Source organism: Bos grunniens, chromosome 17, assembly GCF_055505025.1.
Source record: "Bos grunniens cultivar Pamir isolate PY7600 chromosome 17, Bosgru_T2T1.0, whole genome shotgun sequence".
Classification (NCBI taxonomy): domain Eukaryota; kingdom Metazoa; phylum Chordata; class Mammalia; order Artiodactyla; family Bovidae; genus Bos; species Bos grunniens.
The window spans coordinates 4120758-4139534 of NC_141181.1; the positions used below are offsets into that span (position 1 = coordinate 4120758).

The 18777-nt window shown below is 40.9% G+C and overlaps 1 protein-coding gene across 4 annotated transcripts in view; it reads left to right on the forward strand.

Annotated features, from left to right (window-relative positions):
• RNF175 (ring finger protein 175) overlaps positions 1-18777 on the forward strand; it is a 67130-nt gene that overhangs the window by 26790 nt on the left and 21563 nt on the right. For 3 of the 4 annotated variants that reach the window (XM_086346225.1, XM_086346226.1, XM_086346227.1), the window contains one exon: positions 12620-12774. The exons of the other annotated variant lie outside the window; for it this stretch is intronic. In XM_086346225.1, coding sequence (XP_086202351.1) covers positions 12620-12774 — 155 coding nt within the window. The remainder of the gene's footprint in view (positions 1-12619; positions 12775-18777) is intronic. 4 annotated transcript variants of the gene reach the window in all.

The window sequence follows — 18777 nt, forward strand, 5'->3', positions numbered from 1 at the left end:
CTCTGCTTTTTAATATACTGTCTAGTTTTGTCATAGCTTTCCTTCCAAGGAACAAGCATCTTAATTTCATTCCTGCAATCACTGTCCACAGAGATTTTGGAGCCATCAAAGATAAAATCTGTCACTGTTTCTACTTTTTACCCATGTATTAGCCATGAAGTGATGGGACTGGATGCCATGATCTTAGTTTTTTGAATGTTAAGTTTTAAGCCAGCTTTTTCACTGTCCTCTTACACCCTCATCAAGAGGCTTTTTAGTTCCTCTTCACTTTCTGCCATTAGAGTGGTATCATCTGCATATCAGAGTTTGATGATATTTCTCCTGGCAATCTTGATTCCAGCTTGTGATGCATCCAGCCCAGCATTTCACATGATGTTCTCTGCATATAAGTTAAGTGAACAGGGTGACAGTATACAGCTTTGATGTACTCATTTCCCACTTTTTAACCAGTCCATTGTTCCAGTTCTAACTGTTTATTCTTGACCTGCATACAGATTTCTCAGGAGGCAAGTAAGGTGGTCTGGTATTCCCATCTCTTGAAGAATTTTTCATAGTTCATAGTGATCTACACAATCAAAGGCTTTAGCATAGTCAATGAAGCCAAAGTAGATATTTTTCTGGAATCCCCTTGCCTTTTCTATGATCCATCAGATGCTGGCAATTTGATCTCTGGTTTATCTGCCTTTTCTAAAGTCAGCTTACAAGATACGATGTTGTACACATCTGGAAGTTCTCAGTTCACATACTGTTGAAGCCTGGCTTGGAGAATTTTGAGCATTAGTTTGCTAGCATGTGAAATGAGTGCTATTGTTCAGTAGTTTGAACATTCTTTGGTATTGCCTTTCTTTGAGATTAGAATGAAAACACCTTTTCCATTCCTGTAGCCACTGCAGAGTTTTCCAAATTTGCTGGCATATTAAGTGCTGCACTTCAACAGCATCATCTTTTAGGATTTGAAATAGCTCAGCTGAAATTCCATCACCTCCACTAGCTTTGTTCTTAGTAATGCCTCCCAAGGCCCACTTGACTTCACACTCCAGGATGTCTGTCCCTAGGTGAGTTGACCATACCATCATGGTTATCTGGGTCATGGAGATCTTTTTTATATAGTTCTTCTGTGTATTCTTACTACCTCTTCTTAATATCTTCTGCTTCTGTTAGGTCTGTACCATTTCTGTCCTTTATTGTCCCGTCTTTGCATGAAGTGTTCCCTTGTATCTCTAATTTTCTTGAAGAGATCTCTAGTCTTTCCCATTCTATTGTTTTCCTCTATTTCTTGCATTGTTCACTTAAGAAGGCTTTCTAATATCTTCTTGCTGTTCTCTTGAACTCTCCATTCTCCTTTGCCTCGTGCTTCTCTTCTTTTCTCAGTTATTTGTTAGGCCTCCTTGGACAATCACTTTGCCTTCTTGCATTTCTTCTTCTTGGGAATGGGTTTGGTCACCACTTCCTGTACAGTGTGACAAACCTCCATCCATAGTTCTTCAGGCATTCTGTCTACCAGATTTAATGCCTTGAATTGACTTGTTACTTGTTACCTGCAATGTGTAATCATAAGTGATTTGATTTTGGTCATACCAAAATTTATGTTTGAATTTTGCAATAAGGATCTGATGATGTGAGCCATAGTCAGCTCCAGGTCTTGTCTTTGCAAGACAAGAATATAATCAATCTGAATTCAGTATTGACCATCTGGTGATGTCCATGTGTAGAGGCTTCTCTTGTGTTGTGTTGTTGGAAGAGGGTGTTTGTTAGCCTTTGCCTGTTACTCCAGGTATCTCTTGACTTCCCACTTTTGTATTCCACTAACCTGTGATGAAAGGGCATCTTGTGTGTGTGTGTGTGTGTGTGTGTTAGTTCTAGAAGGTCTTGTAGGTCTTCACAGAATTGTTCTACTTCAGGTTCTTTGGCATCAGTGGTTGGGGCATAGACTTGGACCACTGTGATGTTGAATGGTTTGTCTTGGAAACAAATTGAGATCACCCTACCTTTGGAAACTAGAGGAGTCCATAAGATGAAGGCAATAGGAGCTGCACGTGATCACTTGTTGACAAGGTTGTTTCCCATGGGCTATGGGTTAAAAAATTTTGATGGTCCTATTTATGTGTACTGGGATGGACAACTCTGTAAATCAGTGGAAAATGGCAGGAGTGGGAGTTTACAGATTTTTTTTAAAAGCGGAGGAAGTTAGGAAAGAAGTAGGAAGTACACACAATAATATGTGTGAACACCTTTGTGCCCAGAAGGTATTATTATTTTACATAAACTTATGCCCTGAAAGTATTATTTATTATGCATAAAGTATTATTACTTTCACATTATTTCCTGCATAATTTGAACCGTGTTCTTCAGCAGCAAGAGACAAATCCAAAAGCTCAGAACTTTTTCAGATGCAGTTTTTAACAAATGTGTCTGTCTTCTGAAGTGCTCATTTAATTCTTCTAGACGGGTTCAGTTGTATTTCTGTAGGAACTGTGTACATCAGAGCAGCTTATCGTAAATACCTAAAGCAAAGGAAATAGGTTATTAAGAAAATAAAGTTGATTAGCCATCTGTATGTCTTCTTTGCAGAAATGTCTGTTCAGGTCTTCTGCCCACTTTTTGATTGGATTGTTCATTTTTCTGGTATTGAGTTGTATGAGCTGCTTGTATATTTTAGAGAGTAATTCTTCATCAGTTGTTTGTTTGCTATTATTTTCTCCCATTCTGAGGGTTGTATTTTCACCTTGCTTATAGTTTCCTTCATTGTGCAAAAACTTTTAAGTTTAATTAGGTCCCATTTGTTTATTTTTGTTTTTATTTCCATACTCTAGGAGGTAGGTCACAGAGGATCTTGCTGTGATTTATGTCAGAGAGTGTCCTGCTGATGTTTTCCTCTAAGAGTTTTATAGTTTCTGGTCTGAGATCTAAGTCTTTAATCCATTTGAGTTTATTTTTGTGTATGGTATTAGAAAGTGTTCTACTTTCATTCTTTTACACATAGTTGACCATCATCAATAAGTCTACAAACAATAAATGCTGGTGAGAGTGTGGAACCCTCTTACACTGTTAGTGGGAATTCAAATTGATACCGCCACTATGGAGAACAGTGTGGAGATTCCTTTAAAAATTAGGAATAAAACTACCATATGACCCAGCAATCCCACTACTGGGCATATACCCTGGGGAATCCAGAATTGAAAAAGACACATGTACCCCAATATTCATTGCAACACTATTTACAACAGCCAGGACATGGAAGCAACCTTGACAGATTGAATGGATAAGGAAGTTGTGGTACATATACACAATGGAATATTACTCAGCCATAAAAGGAACACATTTGGGTCAGTTCTAATGAGGTGGATGAACCTTGAGCCTATTACACAGAGTGAATAGGCTATGTCTATCCACAGAAAGAGAAGGACAAATACCATATATTAATGCATATGTACAGAATCTAGAAAGATGGTACCAACGATCCTACGTGCAAGGCAGCCAAAGGAGACACAGATGTAAAGAACATTCTTTTGGACTCAGTGGGAGAGGGAGAGAGCCGGTTGATTTGAAAGAATAGCATTGAAACATATGCATTCCCATGTATAAAACAGTAAGCAGTGTGAGTTTGGTGTGTGACTCAGGGCACCCAGAGCTGGTGCTCTGTGACGACCTGGAGGGTCTGGGCGGGGAGGGAGGTGGGGATGCTCGGGATGGGGGGGACACAGGAATGCCTACGGCCAATCCATACTGATGTGTGGCAGAAACCACCACAATACTGTAAAGTAGTTGTCCTCCAACTAAAACAAATAAATTTTTAAAAAAGAAAATATCCCGTTAACTGCTCCTAGGTGATGCCAAAACATGTGAGTAGAAAATAGGAAAGGTCTGATATTTTGTTTGAGATTCTGCTTAATATCTGACAGTTTCAGACACATTTTTCTTTATTTATTTACTTTTTGGTCCTTTTTTTTAATTGTGAGAAAACATATATAAGATGAAATTTAATGTTTTAAAATATACAGTTCAGTAGCATTACAGACATGCATGTTGTTGTACCAACACCACCATTCATGTCCAGAATTTCAACTTCTCCAACTGGAACTCGCAACCCATTAGACAGTAACTTTCCATTCCCTCCTTCCCATCCTTGGCAATAACCATTCTACCTCTGTCTCTGTGAATCTGACTACTCTTGGTATCTCATATACATGGAATCCTACAGAATTTGTCCTTTGCCCCTGGATTATTTCATGTAGCTTAGTTTCTTCAAGAATCACTTACATTGTGGCATGTTTCAGAATTTTTTTTTAAAGGCTAAATAATGTTCCATTGTACGTATAGACCTAGAACTTTGTAGTTTTCCCTCACAGAGATCCTGTACATATTTTGTTAGATTTATACGTAAATATTTTGTTTCCTTTCTTCTTCTTTCTTGGTGCTAATGTAAATGGTACTGGGTTTTTAATGTTATTATTTTTTCTTCTTTTCGTTTCTCGGTTTTTAATTCTAATTGATTACTGATCTATAAGAAAGCTATTAGCCAGCCACTGCAGCCTTAATTTGATGCTGCGCTTCCCCTCCCTAACCATCCTTGGCTCAAGGCAGCACCGAAGGAGTCCAACCCCCATAACCAAGAGCATCACTTCCCCTGCAAGAAGCCCCAGGCTCCCACACACCTTCGGGGGAGCAGTCGGGCATTCTCAGTCTAAAGCAATCTCTCTTGTGCCAGGTTCATGCTGAAATGTGCAGAAACAGGTGAACACCCACCCAGTAATGAGAGAGGGAAGTTTAGGGGTCCTCACCTAACATGCTCAGATACTCAGTTGTGTCCGATTCTTTATGACCCCATGGACTGTAGCCCACCTGACTCCTCTGTCCATGGGATTTTCCAGGCAAGGATACTGGAGTGGGTTGCCATTTCCTTCTTCCAAACACATTTTTAGCACAGTATCAACTGAGCATCTGGATATTTGAATTTTTCTCTTTGCAGCTGCTAGTGTTGATATGGTAGAAACAGAGGCAAAGCCTCAAAGTTAAATTACTTCCAAATGCTTTTAACAGCATTTAATTAAAAATAAAGTTTCATTCAACAGCACCCTCTCCACCTTCTTTTATGTATCCTATTTTTCATAGCTGTAAGAAATGGGGGTGGGGCACCAAAATAGAATTTTTCTACTGCTCTTCAAATCAGTAGAAAGCTTGATGACGAAATACACAGAATTTTGTCTTCGAACATACTGTTCAGTTCAGTTCACTTCAGTTGCTCAGTTGTGTCCGACTCTTTGCGATCCCATGAATCCCAGCACGCCAGGCCTCCCTGTCCATCACCGACTCCTGAAGTTTACCTAAACTCATGTCCATCAAGTCGGCGATGCCATCCAGCCATCTCATCCTACTGTTAACTTGCCTCAATACACAGGCAAATACTTTGCCACAGACTGAAAAGTTGCTCTATTTAAATCAAACTTACTCCTATTAATACTAGCTGTGAAACACTAGAACATATTATTGTACCAGTAAAGTACTATCTGTTCGAATCTTTTAAAAATGAGACAAGACACTAATATATCCATAGCTGCATTTGCAGGTGTGCTAACTCACTTCAGGCGTGTCTGACTCTTTGAGACCCTATGGACTGTAGCCCGCCAGACTCCTCTGTCCATAGGATTCTCCAGGCAAGAACACTGAAGTGGGTTGCTGTGCCCTCCTCCAGGGGATCTTCCCGACCCAGGTACTGAACCTGTGTCTTCTGTCTCCTGCATTGGCAGCCATGTTCTTTACCACTATATATATGTGTGTGTGTGTGTGTGTGTGTGTGTGATATACATATATATATATATAGCATATATATTGTGTGCTATATATATATATGCAGAATCGCCTTTAAGAATTTAAATGGCAAAATCAAGTCAATTGACTTGAAGATAGAAATATGGACCCAGTGAATTTCTGAGAGCCCTTCATATGCCAGGATTCCATACTTCTACTTGTTTGAACTGGTAGCAGCAGTATTTCCTGGCATCAGTTATTCTCATGATACTTTTCAGCTCCCCTCTGGGCACACCTCTGCTCTGCATCCAGCCCCACCCATACAAACACATACAGACACACCCACAAATGGTTGCAGATAGTTTGGGATTTGCAGTGCAAACAGCATCACATGACTTTCTCTTCCCTTTTTTTCTCTCCTTTCACACTGTGTGAGTCATTCAACATTCTGTACAACTAGACAAATGAAAAGATTCCTTTGTTTTGACATAATTAGCAGCTCTTTTCATTTGCATTATGTGCAGGGCTACAACAACAAACACGGTGCCTTTCAGCAGCATCTTAGTCGGGAAGTTGCTCCTGCCGTGATGTGTGGGTGGGGAGGGCAGGGTGATGCGATCCAGATGCATGGGCTGCCCTTCGCCAGGAATGCAGATGTGTTTCATCCACGCGTGCCCGGATGCTGACCCCTCTGGCATTATTAATGTGTCCCAGCTGCCAGGCTTCCTCCTCTGCGTGTATGCGCCTCGGTGTCACATATTTCGTGTGCTTACTTATGAGCCACGACATTCCTACATTTCACATGTGGCAGTTACTATTAAAAATGAGCAGGTCTAACTCTTCTGGAAATTGATAAAGAATCTTTTAAATTGCTTTGAAATGTGGCCATCATTTCAAAATGACTTCTCATGCAGTTATTGAATTCATAATGCAAACTTCTGACCTTTCCCCTTGCATGTTGAGAAAACATGGCTCTGAGTATTCCACTTTAAAGATAGTCAAGAAGTTAATATTTGCATACATAATACATCATAATGATTTTTTACTTTCCTTTTATTTCTCATCTCCAAGGCCTATTTTTAAAAAGTAGCATGTCTATAAATTGAACATTGTTATTTATTGTTAATTAAATCCAGGCATCAAGTAAGAGAAATTTGGCATCTTCTAGAAATGGGTCGGACTTATAGCTCTACAGGGAAAGAATTAGCTTTATAAAAATATAATCCAGTCATTGCTTCAAACTATAGTTAGAGCATAGTACCACTGATTAGAGGAAATAGATTAATTTTATAAATTTTGACTTATAATCTAAAGTATAAAATATAGAAGCATGATAGTTTCTCTAAATTAAAATGAACTGAATCTTAGTTATTCATTTTTTTTTAATTCATCATTTTACAGGGTAAATGTAAAGGTGAATCATAACTTAAAGCAAAAAGATGAAAAATGCAAATGACAGATGATCAGATTTTGAAAGATGGGGTTCATGTCCATTTCCTTCTTTAATGCCAGAATAATGAACTTAAAAAAGCCAAAAGCTATAATTTACCATAGATAACAATCTTGGTGATCAGTTATAAGAAATGAATGACCTAAATACTGAGGAGATTTTTTTGAGGGATTGCACAATGTCATTATCAATAGTAGAGTCAGAGACTTCCCTGGCAATCCAGTGGCTAAGAGTTCCCTTTCCAATGCAGGGGACGTGGGTTCAATCCTTGGTTGGAAGCTAAGATCCCACAGGCTTAAGTAAAAAAAAAAACAAAATATAAAACAGAAGCAATATTGTAACAAATACAAGAAAGACTTTTAAAATGGTCCACATAAAAATCTTAAAAGTTGTTGCTGCTGAGCGCTAAAAGAAACATATCTTAAGTCCTGGTTACCTAGCATGTGGTTTCTGGCCCTCATGAAAACTATTCTGCTTCCTTCAGTAAAACTTGTTTTACCTGTTTGGATACATGTATACGTATTTATCTCAGTTTCACAAATAAAGGTGCAAACTCATCCATTAGCTTTGACCATACCTACAAAATAGGATGGAAAATGAAAGCAATGATCTGATTAATTCAGGCAGAAGTAATGAATATTTACTCTTCCCTGAAAGTACTGCCTGAAATTTATAAACAAAAAAAGTATGTTGTAAGATATCTTTTTCTGAACTCTCCAAACAGTTACTTCAGATTTTCTCCAAGTATAAAAAAAGCAAGATAAAGTGAAGTCACTCAGTCGTGTCCAACTTTTTGGGACCCCATGGATTGTAGCCTACCAGGCTCCTCCATCCATAGGATTTTCCAGACAAGAGTTCTGGAGTGGGTTGCCACTTCCTTCTCCAGGGGGTCTTCCCAACCCAGGGATCAAACCCGGGTCTTCTGCATTACAGGCAGATTCTTTACAATCTGAGCCACCAGGAAAGCCCTTCACTGTGTATATTTTTGTTCAAATGCATATGCTATGTCATGCTGTGCTTACTCACTCAGTTGCGTCTGACCCTGCAACCCCATGGACTGTAGCCTACTGAGCTCCCGCTGTCCATGGGGATTCTCCGTGCAAGAATATTGGAGTGGGTTGCCATTCCTTCCTCTCAAATTCACATATATAATAACAATTGTAGTGTTCTTTGAAAGAAGATTTCAGTTCAGTTCAGTCGCTCAGTCATGTCTGACTCTTTGCAACTCCATGGACTGCAGCACACCAGGCTTCCCTGTCCATCACTAACTCCCAGAGCTTGCTCAAACTCATCGAGTTTGTGATGCCATCCAACCATCTCATCCTCTGTTGTCCCCTTCTCCTCCTACCTTCAATCTTTCCCAGCATCAGGGTGAGTCTTCGCATCAAGTGGCCAAAGTTTTGGAGTTTTGGCTTCAGCATCAATGCTTCCAATGAATATTCCTAAAGGACTGATTTCCTTTAGGATTGACTGGTTGGATCTCCTTGCAGTCCAAGGGACTCTCAAGAGTTTTCTCCAACATCACAGTTCAAAAGCATCAATTCTTCAGCACTAACCAGTCCATCCTAAAGGAGATCAGTCCTGGGTGTTCATTGGAAGGACTGATGCTGAAGCTGAAACTCCAATACTTTGGCCACCTGATGCGAAGAGCTGACTCATTGGAAAAGACCCTGATGCTGGGAAAGATTGAGGGCAGGAGGAGAAGGGGATGACAGAGGATGACATGGTTGGATGGCATCACTGACTCAATGGACATGGGTTTGGGTGAACTCCGGGAGTTGGTGATGGACAGGGAGGCCTGGCATGCTGCAGTTCATGGCGTCACAAAGGATCAGACACGACTGAGCGACTGAACAGAACTGAAGCTTTCTTTATGGTCCAACTCTCACATCCATACATGACTACTGGAAAAAACATAGCTTTAACTAGACAGACTTTTGTTGGCAAAGTAATGTCTCTGCTTTTTAAAACGCTGTCATAGCTTGTCTTCCAAGGAGCAAGTGTCTTTTAATTTCATGGCTGCAGTCACCATCTGCAGTGAGTTTGGAACCCAAGAAAATAAAGTCTGTCACTGTCTCCATTGTTTCCCCATCTATTTGCCATGAAGTGATGGGACTGGATGCCATGATCTTAGTTTTCTGAATGTTGAGTTTTAAGCCAACTTTTTCACTCTCCTCTTACACTGTCATCAAGAGGCTCTTTAGTTCCTCTTCACTTTCTGCCATAGGGGTGGTGTCATCTGCATATCTGAGGTCATTTGTATTTCTCCCAGGAATCTTGATTCCAGCTGTGCTTCATCCAGCCCAGTGTTTCGCATGATGTACTCTGTGTATAAGTTAAATAAGCAGGGTGACAATATACATTCCTGTTGTACTCCTTTCCCGATTTAGAACCAGTCTGTTGTTCCGTGTCTGGTTGTAACTGTTGCTTCTTGACCTGCATACACATTTCTCAGGAGGCAGGTAAGGCAGTCTGGTATTCCCATCTCTTGAAGAATTTTCCACATTTTGTTGTGATCCACACAGTCAAAGGCTTTGGCATAGTCAATAAAGCAGAAGTAGATGTTTTTCTGAAATTCTCTTGGTTTTTCTATTGCCAACAGATGTTGGCAATTTGATCTCTGCTTCCTCTGCCTTTTCTAAATCCAGCTTGAACATCTGGAAGTTCTTGGTTCATGTACTGTTGAAGCCTAGCTTGGAGAATTTTGAGAATTAGTTTGCTAGCATGTGAGGTGAGTGCAATTGTGCGGTAGTTTGATCATTCTTTGGTATTGCTTTTCTTTGAGATTGGAATGAAAACTGACATTTTCCAGTCCTGTGGCCACTACTGAGTTTTCCAAATTTGCTGGCATATTGAGTGCAGCACTTTAACAGCATCATCTTTTAGGATTTGAAATAGTTCAGCTGGAATTCCATCACCTCCACTAGCTTTGTTTGTAGTGATGCTTCCTAAGGCCCACCAGACTTTGCACTCCAGGATGTCTGGCTCTAGGTGGGTGATCACACCATCATGGGTATCTGGGTCATGAAGATCTGTGTATTCTTGCCACCTCTTCTTAATTAATATCTTCTGCTTCTGTTAGGTCCATACCATTTCTGTCCTTTATTGAGCCCATCTTTGCATGAAATGTTCCCTTGGTATCTCTAATTTTCTTGAAGAGATCTCTAGTCTTTCCCATCCTATGGTTTTCCTCTATTTCTTTGCATTGATTACTTAGGAAAGGTTTCTTATCTCTTCTTGCTATTCTTTGGAACTCTGAATTCAGATGGATATATCTTTCCTTTTCTCCTTTGCCTTTTGCTTCTCTTATTTTCTCAGCTATTGGTAAGGCCTCCTCAGCCAGAGGCTGAGCAGGTCAGTCTCTGTGGGGTCTCTGGGTCCTGGCGTGCACAAGGTTTTGTTTGGGCCCTCTGAGCATGTCTGGCAGGCTGGAGTTTTGATTATAAATGCGATTTTGCCAATCCTACCATCTTGCTGGGGTTTCTCCTTTACCCTTGGATGTGGTGTATCTTTTTTTTGGTGGGATCCAAAAAAAGAATCCAAAATTTTCCTGTCAATGGTTGTTTAGCAGCAAGTTGCAGTTTTCGAGTTCTCACAGGAGAAGATGAGCACATGTCCTTTTACTCCACCATCTTGTATGTAATTTGAAAGAAAATTTAGAGCAACTCTAAGAAGACTTCAGATCCAGCTCATTCAAGAAGGATTAAAAAGAATAATAAAAAAAAAAAGAATAAAAGGCCTGGAAAATGTCTTCTTATATGACATGGAAAGAAGAAAGGCTGCATTTCATTTACATCTTGAAGTTCTATCAAATAATTCTGATTATTGACCTTGAGACTATTGTAACAAAATTCTTATTAAAGGACCCAAAAGTATACCCATAAACTTTTTTCTAAGCCGCCTATTTTTAATCACAAAGATGAAGAAATTAAGCAAACAACATTAGTCTTTTTTATACTCAGATGACAGGCATGTGACACGCATGCTCTGACAACTCTTTCCACATCCCTGGCAGACATAATTAATTGACCATGATTATAATTAATTGATCTTCACTGCTCAGACAGGACCCAGGCTCAGAATCTTCCTGAACAGAGTATTACCAATTTAACTCCACACGTGAGACAAATGTCTTTGCCGTCCACCTCATATATTAGTGCTGAGCAAATACAGGCAGTTAGTCGAATGTTCTAAAACATAAAAGACCAAGGGTTATTGCTACTGTTCCAGTGAAAATGAATGTCGCTCAGTCGCGTCTGACTCTTTGCAATCCCGTGGACTTCATCCATGGAATTCTCCAGGCCAGAATACTGAAGTGGGTAGCCTTTCCCTTCTCCAACCAATCTGCTTTTTACCAGGAGGTGAGTAGCTGGCATTAGGCCTGATCTGTAGAGTAAAAATATCACTGTGGTAACTGTATCACGTCATTGACCCACAGCCCATCAGTTCAGTCTGTCCTGCTTCCTGCCATGCAGAACTGAGGCCAGCCAACTTAAGGGACCTTCTGAAGGCTACTGGGACTCAGGTCAGCGTCACAGGCCACAAAGGGGTGACACATAGAAGGGACAGGAAGGAGTTTGATTCCCATCTGGAACAGCCTGGAAAGGGCACCAGTAACTGAAGAGAAAAGACGAGAAGCAAATGGTGGTCTACAGATCCAGTGATCAGGGACAAGATCACCCCGCAGTCAGGATGCAAGGGTTTTCCCCACACAGTGCACTGGGACGGAAGGCAGGCGGGTCCCTGACGCGACATGCCCTGACACCACCTCCTCCTTTGCCATCGCTGTGCGTGTGTATATGTGCCGTGGGAGTAACTGTAGCCCCTGCTCCCTGCAGCCCAGGATGTTTCCAGAGCCCTTACAGCTGTGATGCCATTTGTGTCCCACCCTGGTGGCTCAGAAAGTAGAGAATCTTCCTGCAGTGCAGGAGCCCCAGGTTCGATCCCTGGGTTGGGAAGATCCCCTGGAGAAGGGAATGGCAGCCCACTCGGGTATTTTTGCTTGGAAAACCCCATGGACACAGGAGCCTGCTGGACTACAGTCCATGGAGTCACAGAGTCAGACACAACGAAGCAACTAACACTTTCACTTTGAATCAGCACAGGAAGGCAGGCATTGTGGTCCCCAACTTTACGACTAAAGTGCATTGTCCAACAGCACAGAGCTGTTTCAGCCTAAAGTTCCTTCCATCTGAAATATCTGCAGGAGGTGACGGAAGATGGATATTTTGGATTATTTCCCATCTGAATGTTCAAATAACTGTGCCCTTCAGAGCTCTGCATGTGGGGTGGTGAACCAGGTGCCATGTCCCAGACAGGGTGGTGAAGGTGGCTCCCCCAACCCCTAACCCAGAGTCAATAGTAGACATGCTGTCTGGCCCTCAGTCATTGAAGGAGACTTTCTGTTCATCTTTCTGACAGCTGGTGACCCTGTTGCAGATGTGGGTTGTCCCTTTGTATTTCACGATAAAACTTTACTGGTGGCGATTTCTGTCTATGTGGGGGATGTTCTCAGTTATTACCAGCTACATCCTCTTCAGAGCTACCCGAAAACCCCTCTCAGGGAGAACACCACGGTATGTATTTCATTCATTCCTTCCTCAGCACACCCTTCATTTCAACCATTAGAAAGTATATTTAATTTCCTTTTTCCGATGCTGGGAGGGATTGGGGGCAGGAGGAAAAGGGGATGACAGAGGATGAGGTGGCTGGATGGCATCACGGACTTGATGCACATGAGTTTGAGTAAACTCCGGGAGATGGTGATGGACAGGGAGGCCTGGCGTGCTGCGATTCATGGGGTCGCAAAGAGTCGGACACGAGTGAGCAACTGATCTGATCTGATCTGATGGGGAGTAGGGTATTATATCTCTTTGACCCTTTGTTGCAAAACTGTTTGGAGACTTGCTCTACTGTTGTGTGTTCACATTCATATTTAATGGGGATTCAGACATGCCTGTAAATTTTATTGTTTTAGACAATAGCTAGTAAAAGCCAGGAGGAAGAGAAGTGAAACCGTTGTTTAAATTTTCTAGAGCACTATTTGCATGTTGATTTTTAGTTCAGCGTTTTATAGGGTTCTATGCTAAGTCAGGTCACAGACATTTTATCATAAAGTAAGAGTTAGAAGTTTGTACTTCCAACAGCTATGTATGTATTTCACATCTGATAAATCATAAGCAACAGACAAGCTATTACTCACATAACAAATGAGGCTTTAATATTCCAGCACTCACTTTAGTTACCACTGCCAACCTCTGGAAATGTATATAATTCCATCGGATCATTCACTAATCTTTCCAAAGGGTTTATAGTCTCATAATGTGTCCACAAGTTCTTGCTCTCTGTGTTCTGTAGACAAGATCTGAATCCAATTCAGATAAAACTGCTGAGATAAAGAGAAAATGTGTAGTGTTCAATGGCAATAAGACAATGTCAGATTTTGATCTGTGTTGGAGAATAAGTCAGAAGTATCCATGAAATATTTTTATGATTATTTAGCCATTCGCATGCTTATTTGTAATCCTCTAGAGAAGTGGGAAAGGCAGATATCAACTTTTACTTCTGCTTTGGAGAAGGAAAATATATTCAGTGAGAGAAACCAGATAAATAAATGTAATGATGAAAGCTGACGTTCAAGTAAATGAATTTCACGTTTATGCGTATTTTAGTTTAATCCCACTTAGGGAACAGCTTTAGGGTGATATTAAGAAACCTTCTAAGCTGGCCAGTTTAGGGCTTTACACAGCCTTTGTCGGGCCTGGCTTACCCATCAGCAAATGAGCATACAGTACCCTTTCTCCTTCTTACAAAACGCTATATACTTTATAAATTGTTTAAGACTTGTGAAAGAGATCTATGTTTTGGATGAACTGAAATGTACTTGTTTTCATCTCCTGAATGCAATTCACATTTTGTTTCAGTGAGAAAGCGTCATTTTTCTACTGTTTAATGAATTCCCTGAGCTAAACACTGAGCTATTTCTCTGCCTGTGAAGAGGAACTCCTATGCCTAAAACACCTACAACACCTCCTGACGCTTCATTGCTCCTATATCTCAGATGACCAGAGCCCCCTGCCCTCCGCTGCTCCTCCTCCAGCTTCTTCCTGCCCCTCAGCTCCTAGCCTTGGCACAGTCTGAGAGCCAAGATGCTCCACTAACATTTTAAGAGACAATGGGAGTATCATATTAAGGCTCCATTCCTTCCAGAAAAGTAGTCTGGATAAAGGAGCTCCAGGTCCTGAGAAATAGTATGCCCTAAGGGTCTTTATGGATGCTTGCTTACTCATCACATTATAGGTGAGTCTCACTGTGTCCCATTTGGAAGTGGAGGACTTCATGACAAGTGAGGAAAGCTGGTCAGAGCAGATTTGCATGGTGCAGAGGGCAAACCCAAGAGGCATCTCTAGTACCAATGCAGTTTAAAAACTGGTTATTCCTCTCCAGAGTGCACCAAGGCCCTGCTGTGGGAGAGAGAACAGAGAAAGGGAAGTGGGTTTCCTCTCTACTACAGTCAGGTTTCTGTCAAGCAATATTCAGGCTCAAACACAGGCCACAGGTCAGCCACAAAGAGCTGGGACCGATCACATCAGTTCCAGCCCAAAGCCAAGCTTCCCCTTGTGGAGGCTGCTCTGACACGAGCACAGTGTCTAATCTGGCGTATCTATTTCAGTGTACTGTGAATAGCAAGGGAGTTCTGGGCTCTACAAACTCATACTGCCAATAAACAGGAAGATTTGAGTGGGGGCAGGGAAGGGTAGGTTTGGAAAACATAACACATCTATTACAATGATATGACATATTGAACATTTAACATGTCAGTTCTTTTAAATATGACTACATTTTTTCACATAATCTTTAGGACAGATTTAGGAGCTGGTGTTACCTGTCCCCCTCCCCCACTTCGTAAATGAAGAAATTGTAGGAAGAAAAGCTAAGCAGGGGGCCACAGTCCCGCAGGCAGTAAGTCAGGGAGCCCAGAATCAAGCCACAGACTACTGGAGTGCAAAGCCCCTGCCCCAAGAGCATGTTGCGGCTTAATTATGGTAACCGGCTGCTTTGCATAGAGAAACCCTGCAGTTCAAACAGTTAGTAAGCAGACACAGCTCTAATGCTGGCACAGCCGTGAGCAGGGACCCTCGAGGTAGAGAATATGTGTGGAGTTGAAGGAAGCCCACTCTGGTGCTAACTGGTGCTGTGAGGGTGGAGGGAAGATCCTCTCAGAGCAGCCACTTTTCCCACGTCACCATTTGTGGCAGCATTAACTTCTGCCTTTATCTCGTGCACTGAACAGTGATCCACAGTGCTCAGCACCAAGTCATAGGACCAGCAGCCCAAGGAGTTGCTGTGGCAGGAAGACCCCCCAAGTCCTCTCTGGCCCCTGTTACAGGTGACACAACCTCACAGTCCTTGGAGACACCTTCTGCAGCCCCTGGGAGTTTCCTGCTCCAGGTAATTCCCTGATGGGACAGGATTACACCTATAGGAAAATGCTGTCTAGATAATGGTGGTACGTCAATTGCTTGAAGCAGAGAAAGCATCTCACCATAGAAATAATGTAAATGACAAGTCATTTCTCAGACAAGGTCACAAATCCTCGTTTAAATCATGTTTCATAAGATCCCTTTTAACTGGGACTCAGTGAAGCACAGCATTTTTTTAAAGAACACTGGCTCCAGGCACACCCTGGGAAATCCCCAGCCCACGCCCACTCCAGTGCAAACCAGCTTGCCAAGCTGCCCGGAAACATAGTTCACAAAGCAAAGCTGGTGCCAAAGCCACGCCTCCTAATTCATAGAAACAAACACAAAAAGTCAAATAGGAGGAGACAAAGTAATTTTTTTTTTCAAAAGAACAGAACAAGATAAAACTCCAGGAAAAAAAAAATAATGAAACAGAGATAAGCAATTTGTCTGATAAAGAGTTCAGTGATGGTCATAAAAATGCTCAGAAATCTCAGAAGAATGGATTAACAGAGGGAGAACTTCAACAAATAAGTTAGCAAATATAAAAGAACCAATCAGAGCTGAAGGATATAATAACTGAAACAAAAAAATACACTAGAGGGAATCAATAGCAGATTAGATGATACAGAAGAATGGATCAGTGACTGTGTTAGGGGAAGCACACTGATTGAAACCACCCACCCTGGCCAGGTACCATTGTAACCATTTGCATGAGTTGTTTTATGACAGGAGATCCTGGTAAGGAATACGGAACTAATAAGCCACCACCAACACGCGGCAGAGCAGTTCTCCTGGGTTCCCTTACCCTCCTGCTCTCCCCCTGGGTGCCCTTTCCCAGTAAAATCTCTTGCTTTGTCAGCACATGTGTCTCCTCAGACAATTCATTTCCAAGTGTTAGACAAGAGCCCAGTTTCGGGCCCTGGAAGGGGTCCGCCTTCCTACAGCAACTGGAAGACAGTAAAAGTCAATGAATCAGAACAACAACAAAAAGAACTTTTTTCAATGAGGATACATTAAGGGACCTCTGGGACAACCTCAAGTATACTAACATTCACATTATGGGAGTCTGAAAAGGAAAAGAAAAAAAGAAAATGACGGAAAACATCTTTGAAGAAAAACTCCCTAAGCCGGGGAAGGAAACATATATAGGTCCAGGAAGCACAGAGAATCCAAAGCATGATGAACCCAAAGTGATCCATGTCAACACAAACCATGATTAAAATGGCAAAAGTTAAAGATAATGAGCAAATTTGGAAGACAGCAAGGAAAAATGAGTGACATACCAGGGAGCCCCCCTAAAGCTATAAATTGATTTTTCAGCAGAAACTTTACAAGCCAAAAGAGAGTGTCGGGATATATTTAAAGTGCTACAAGGATTTTTTTTTTTAGTTGCAAACAAGAATACTCTTCCCAACAAGGTAATTTCTCCTTCAGAATCAAAGCAGAAGTAAAGAGGTTCCCAGATAAGCTAAAACTAAGAGTTCATCACCACTAAACCAGCTTCACAAGAAATGTTAAAGAGTTTTCTTTAAGTGGAGAACAACTAGCCATAACTAGAAATATGAAAATATATGAAGGAAAACACTCACTGGTAAAGGTAAATCCACTGGTGAAGGCAATAAATCAATCACTAGTATGAATATGAAAGGACAAAGTCTGTAAAATAAATTATAACTACAATAAATAGTTAAGGGATACACAAAGCAAAAAGGTATAAAATATGATGTCAAAGCCATAAAACATGGGCTGGAGAGGAGTAGAAATGTACTACTTTTAGAATGCATTCAAATAAGTGAGCATCAGTTCAAAACAAATCCATATATATATATATATATATATATTTATACACAGGTCCATATATATGACGGAGAAGGCAATGGCACCCCACTCTAGTACTCTTGCCTGGAAAATCCCATAGATGGAGGAGCCTGGTGGGCTGCAGTCCATGGGGTTGCGAAGAGTCGGACACGACTGAGCGTCTTCACTTTCACTTTTCACTTTCATGCATTGGAGAAGGAAATGGCAACCCACTCCAGTGTTCTTGCCTGGAGAATCCCAGAGTCAGGGGAGCCTGGTGGGCTGCCGTCAGTGGGGTCGCACAGAGTCGGACACGACTGAAGCAACTTAGCAGCAGCATATATATGAAGCTCATGAACCACAAACCAAAAACCCACAATAGATATACCAAAAAAATAAAGTGAAAAGAACTCTAAGCAAACACTAAAGAAAATCACTAAACTGTAAGGGAAGAGAATAAAAGAAGGAGAAAGGAACTATAAAAATGACCAAAAACCAATTCACAAAATGGCAGTAAATATATATATATGAGAACTTTAAATGTAAACAGACTAAATACTCAATCAGAGGACATAGGGTGACTGAATGGATTAAAAACTCAAACCCATCTATATGCTAGTTTCAAGAGATACACATCAGATCTAAAAACACACAGGGACTGAAAGTGAAAAGATGGAAAATACATTCCTTCTAAATGGAAAGTGAAAGAAAGCTAGGATACCAATATTTACATCAGAAATGATAGACTTTAAAACAAAGACTAAAACAAAAGACAAAGACTACAAAATGATAAAGGAGTCAGTCCAAGAAAAGAATATAACATTTGGGGATATTTATGCACGTAAGATAGGAGCACCTACATACATATAGCACATATTAACAGACATAAAGGGAGAGATTGACAGCAATACTGTATTAGCAGGGGACTTTAATATTTCATTTATCTCAATAGATAGATCACCCAGGTAGAAAATCAGTCAGGAAATATGGGCCTTAAGTGATTAGATCAGATGAACTTAATAGATGTGTATACAACATTGCATCCAAAAACTGCAGAATACAAATTCTTTTCAAGTGCACATGGAACATTCTCCAGGATAGATAACATGCTAGGCCATATGTCAAACCAGTGTCAATAAATTAAGAAGATCGACATCATATCAAGTATCTTTTCTAATCATAATAGTATGACAATAGAAATCAACTACAGGAAGAAATCTGGAAAAAAGAAAAACATATAGATACTAAACAATGCGCTACTAAACAACCAATGGGTAAATAAAGCAATAAAAAAAGGAGATCAAAAGACACCTCAGG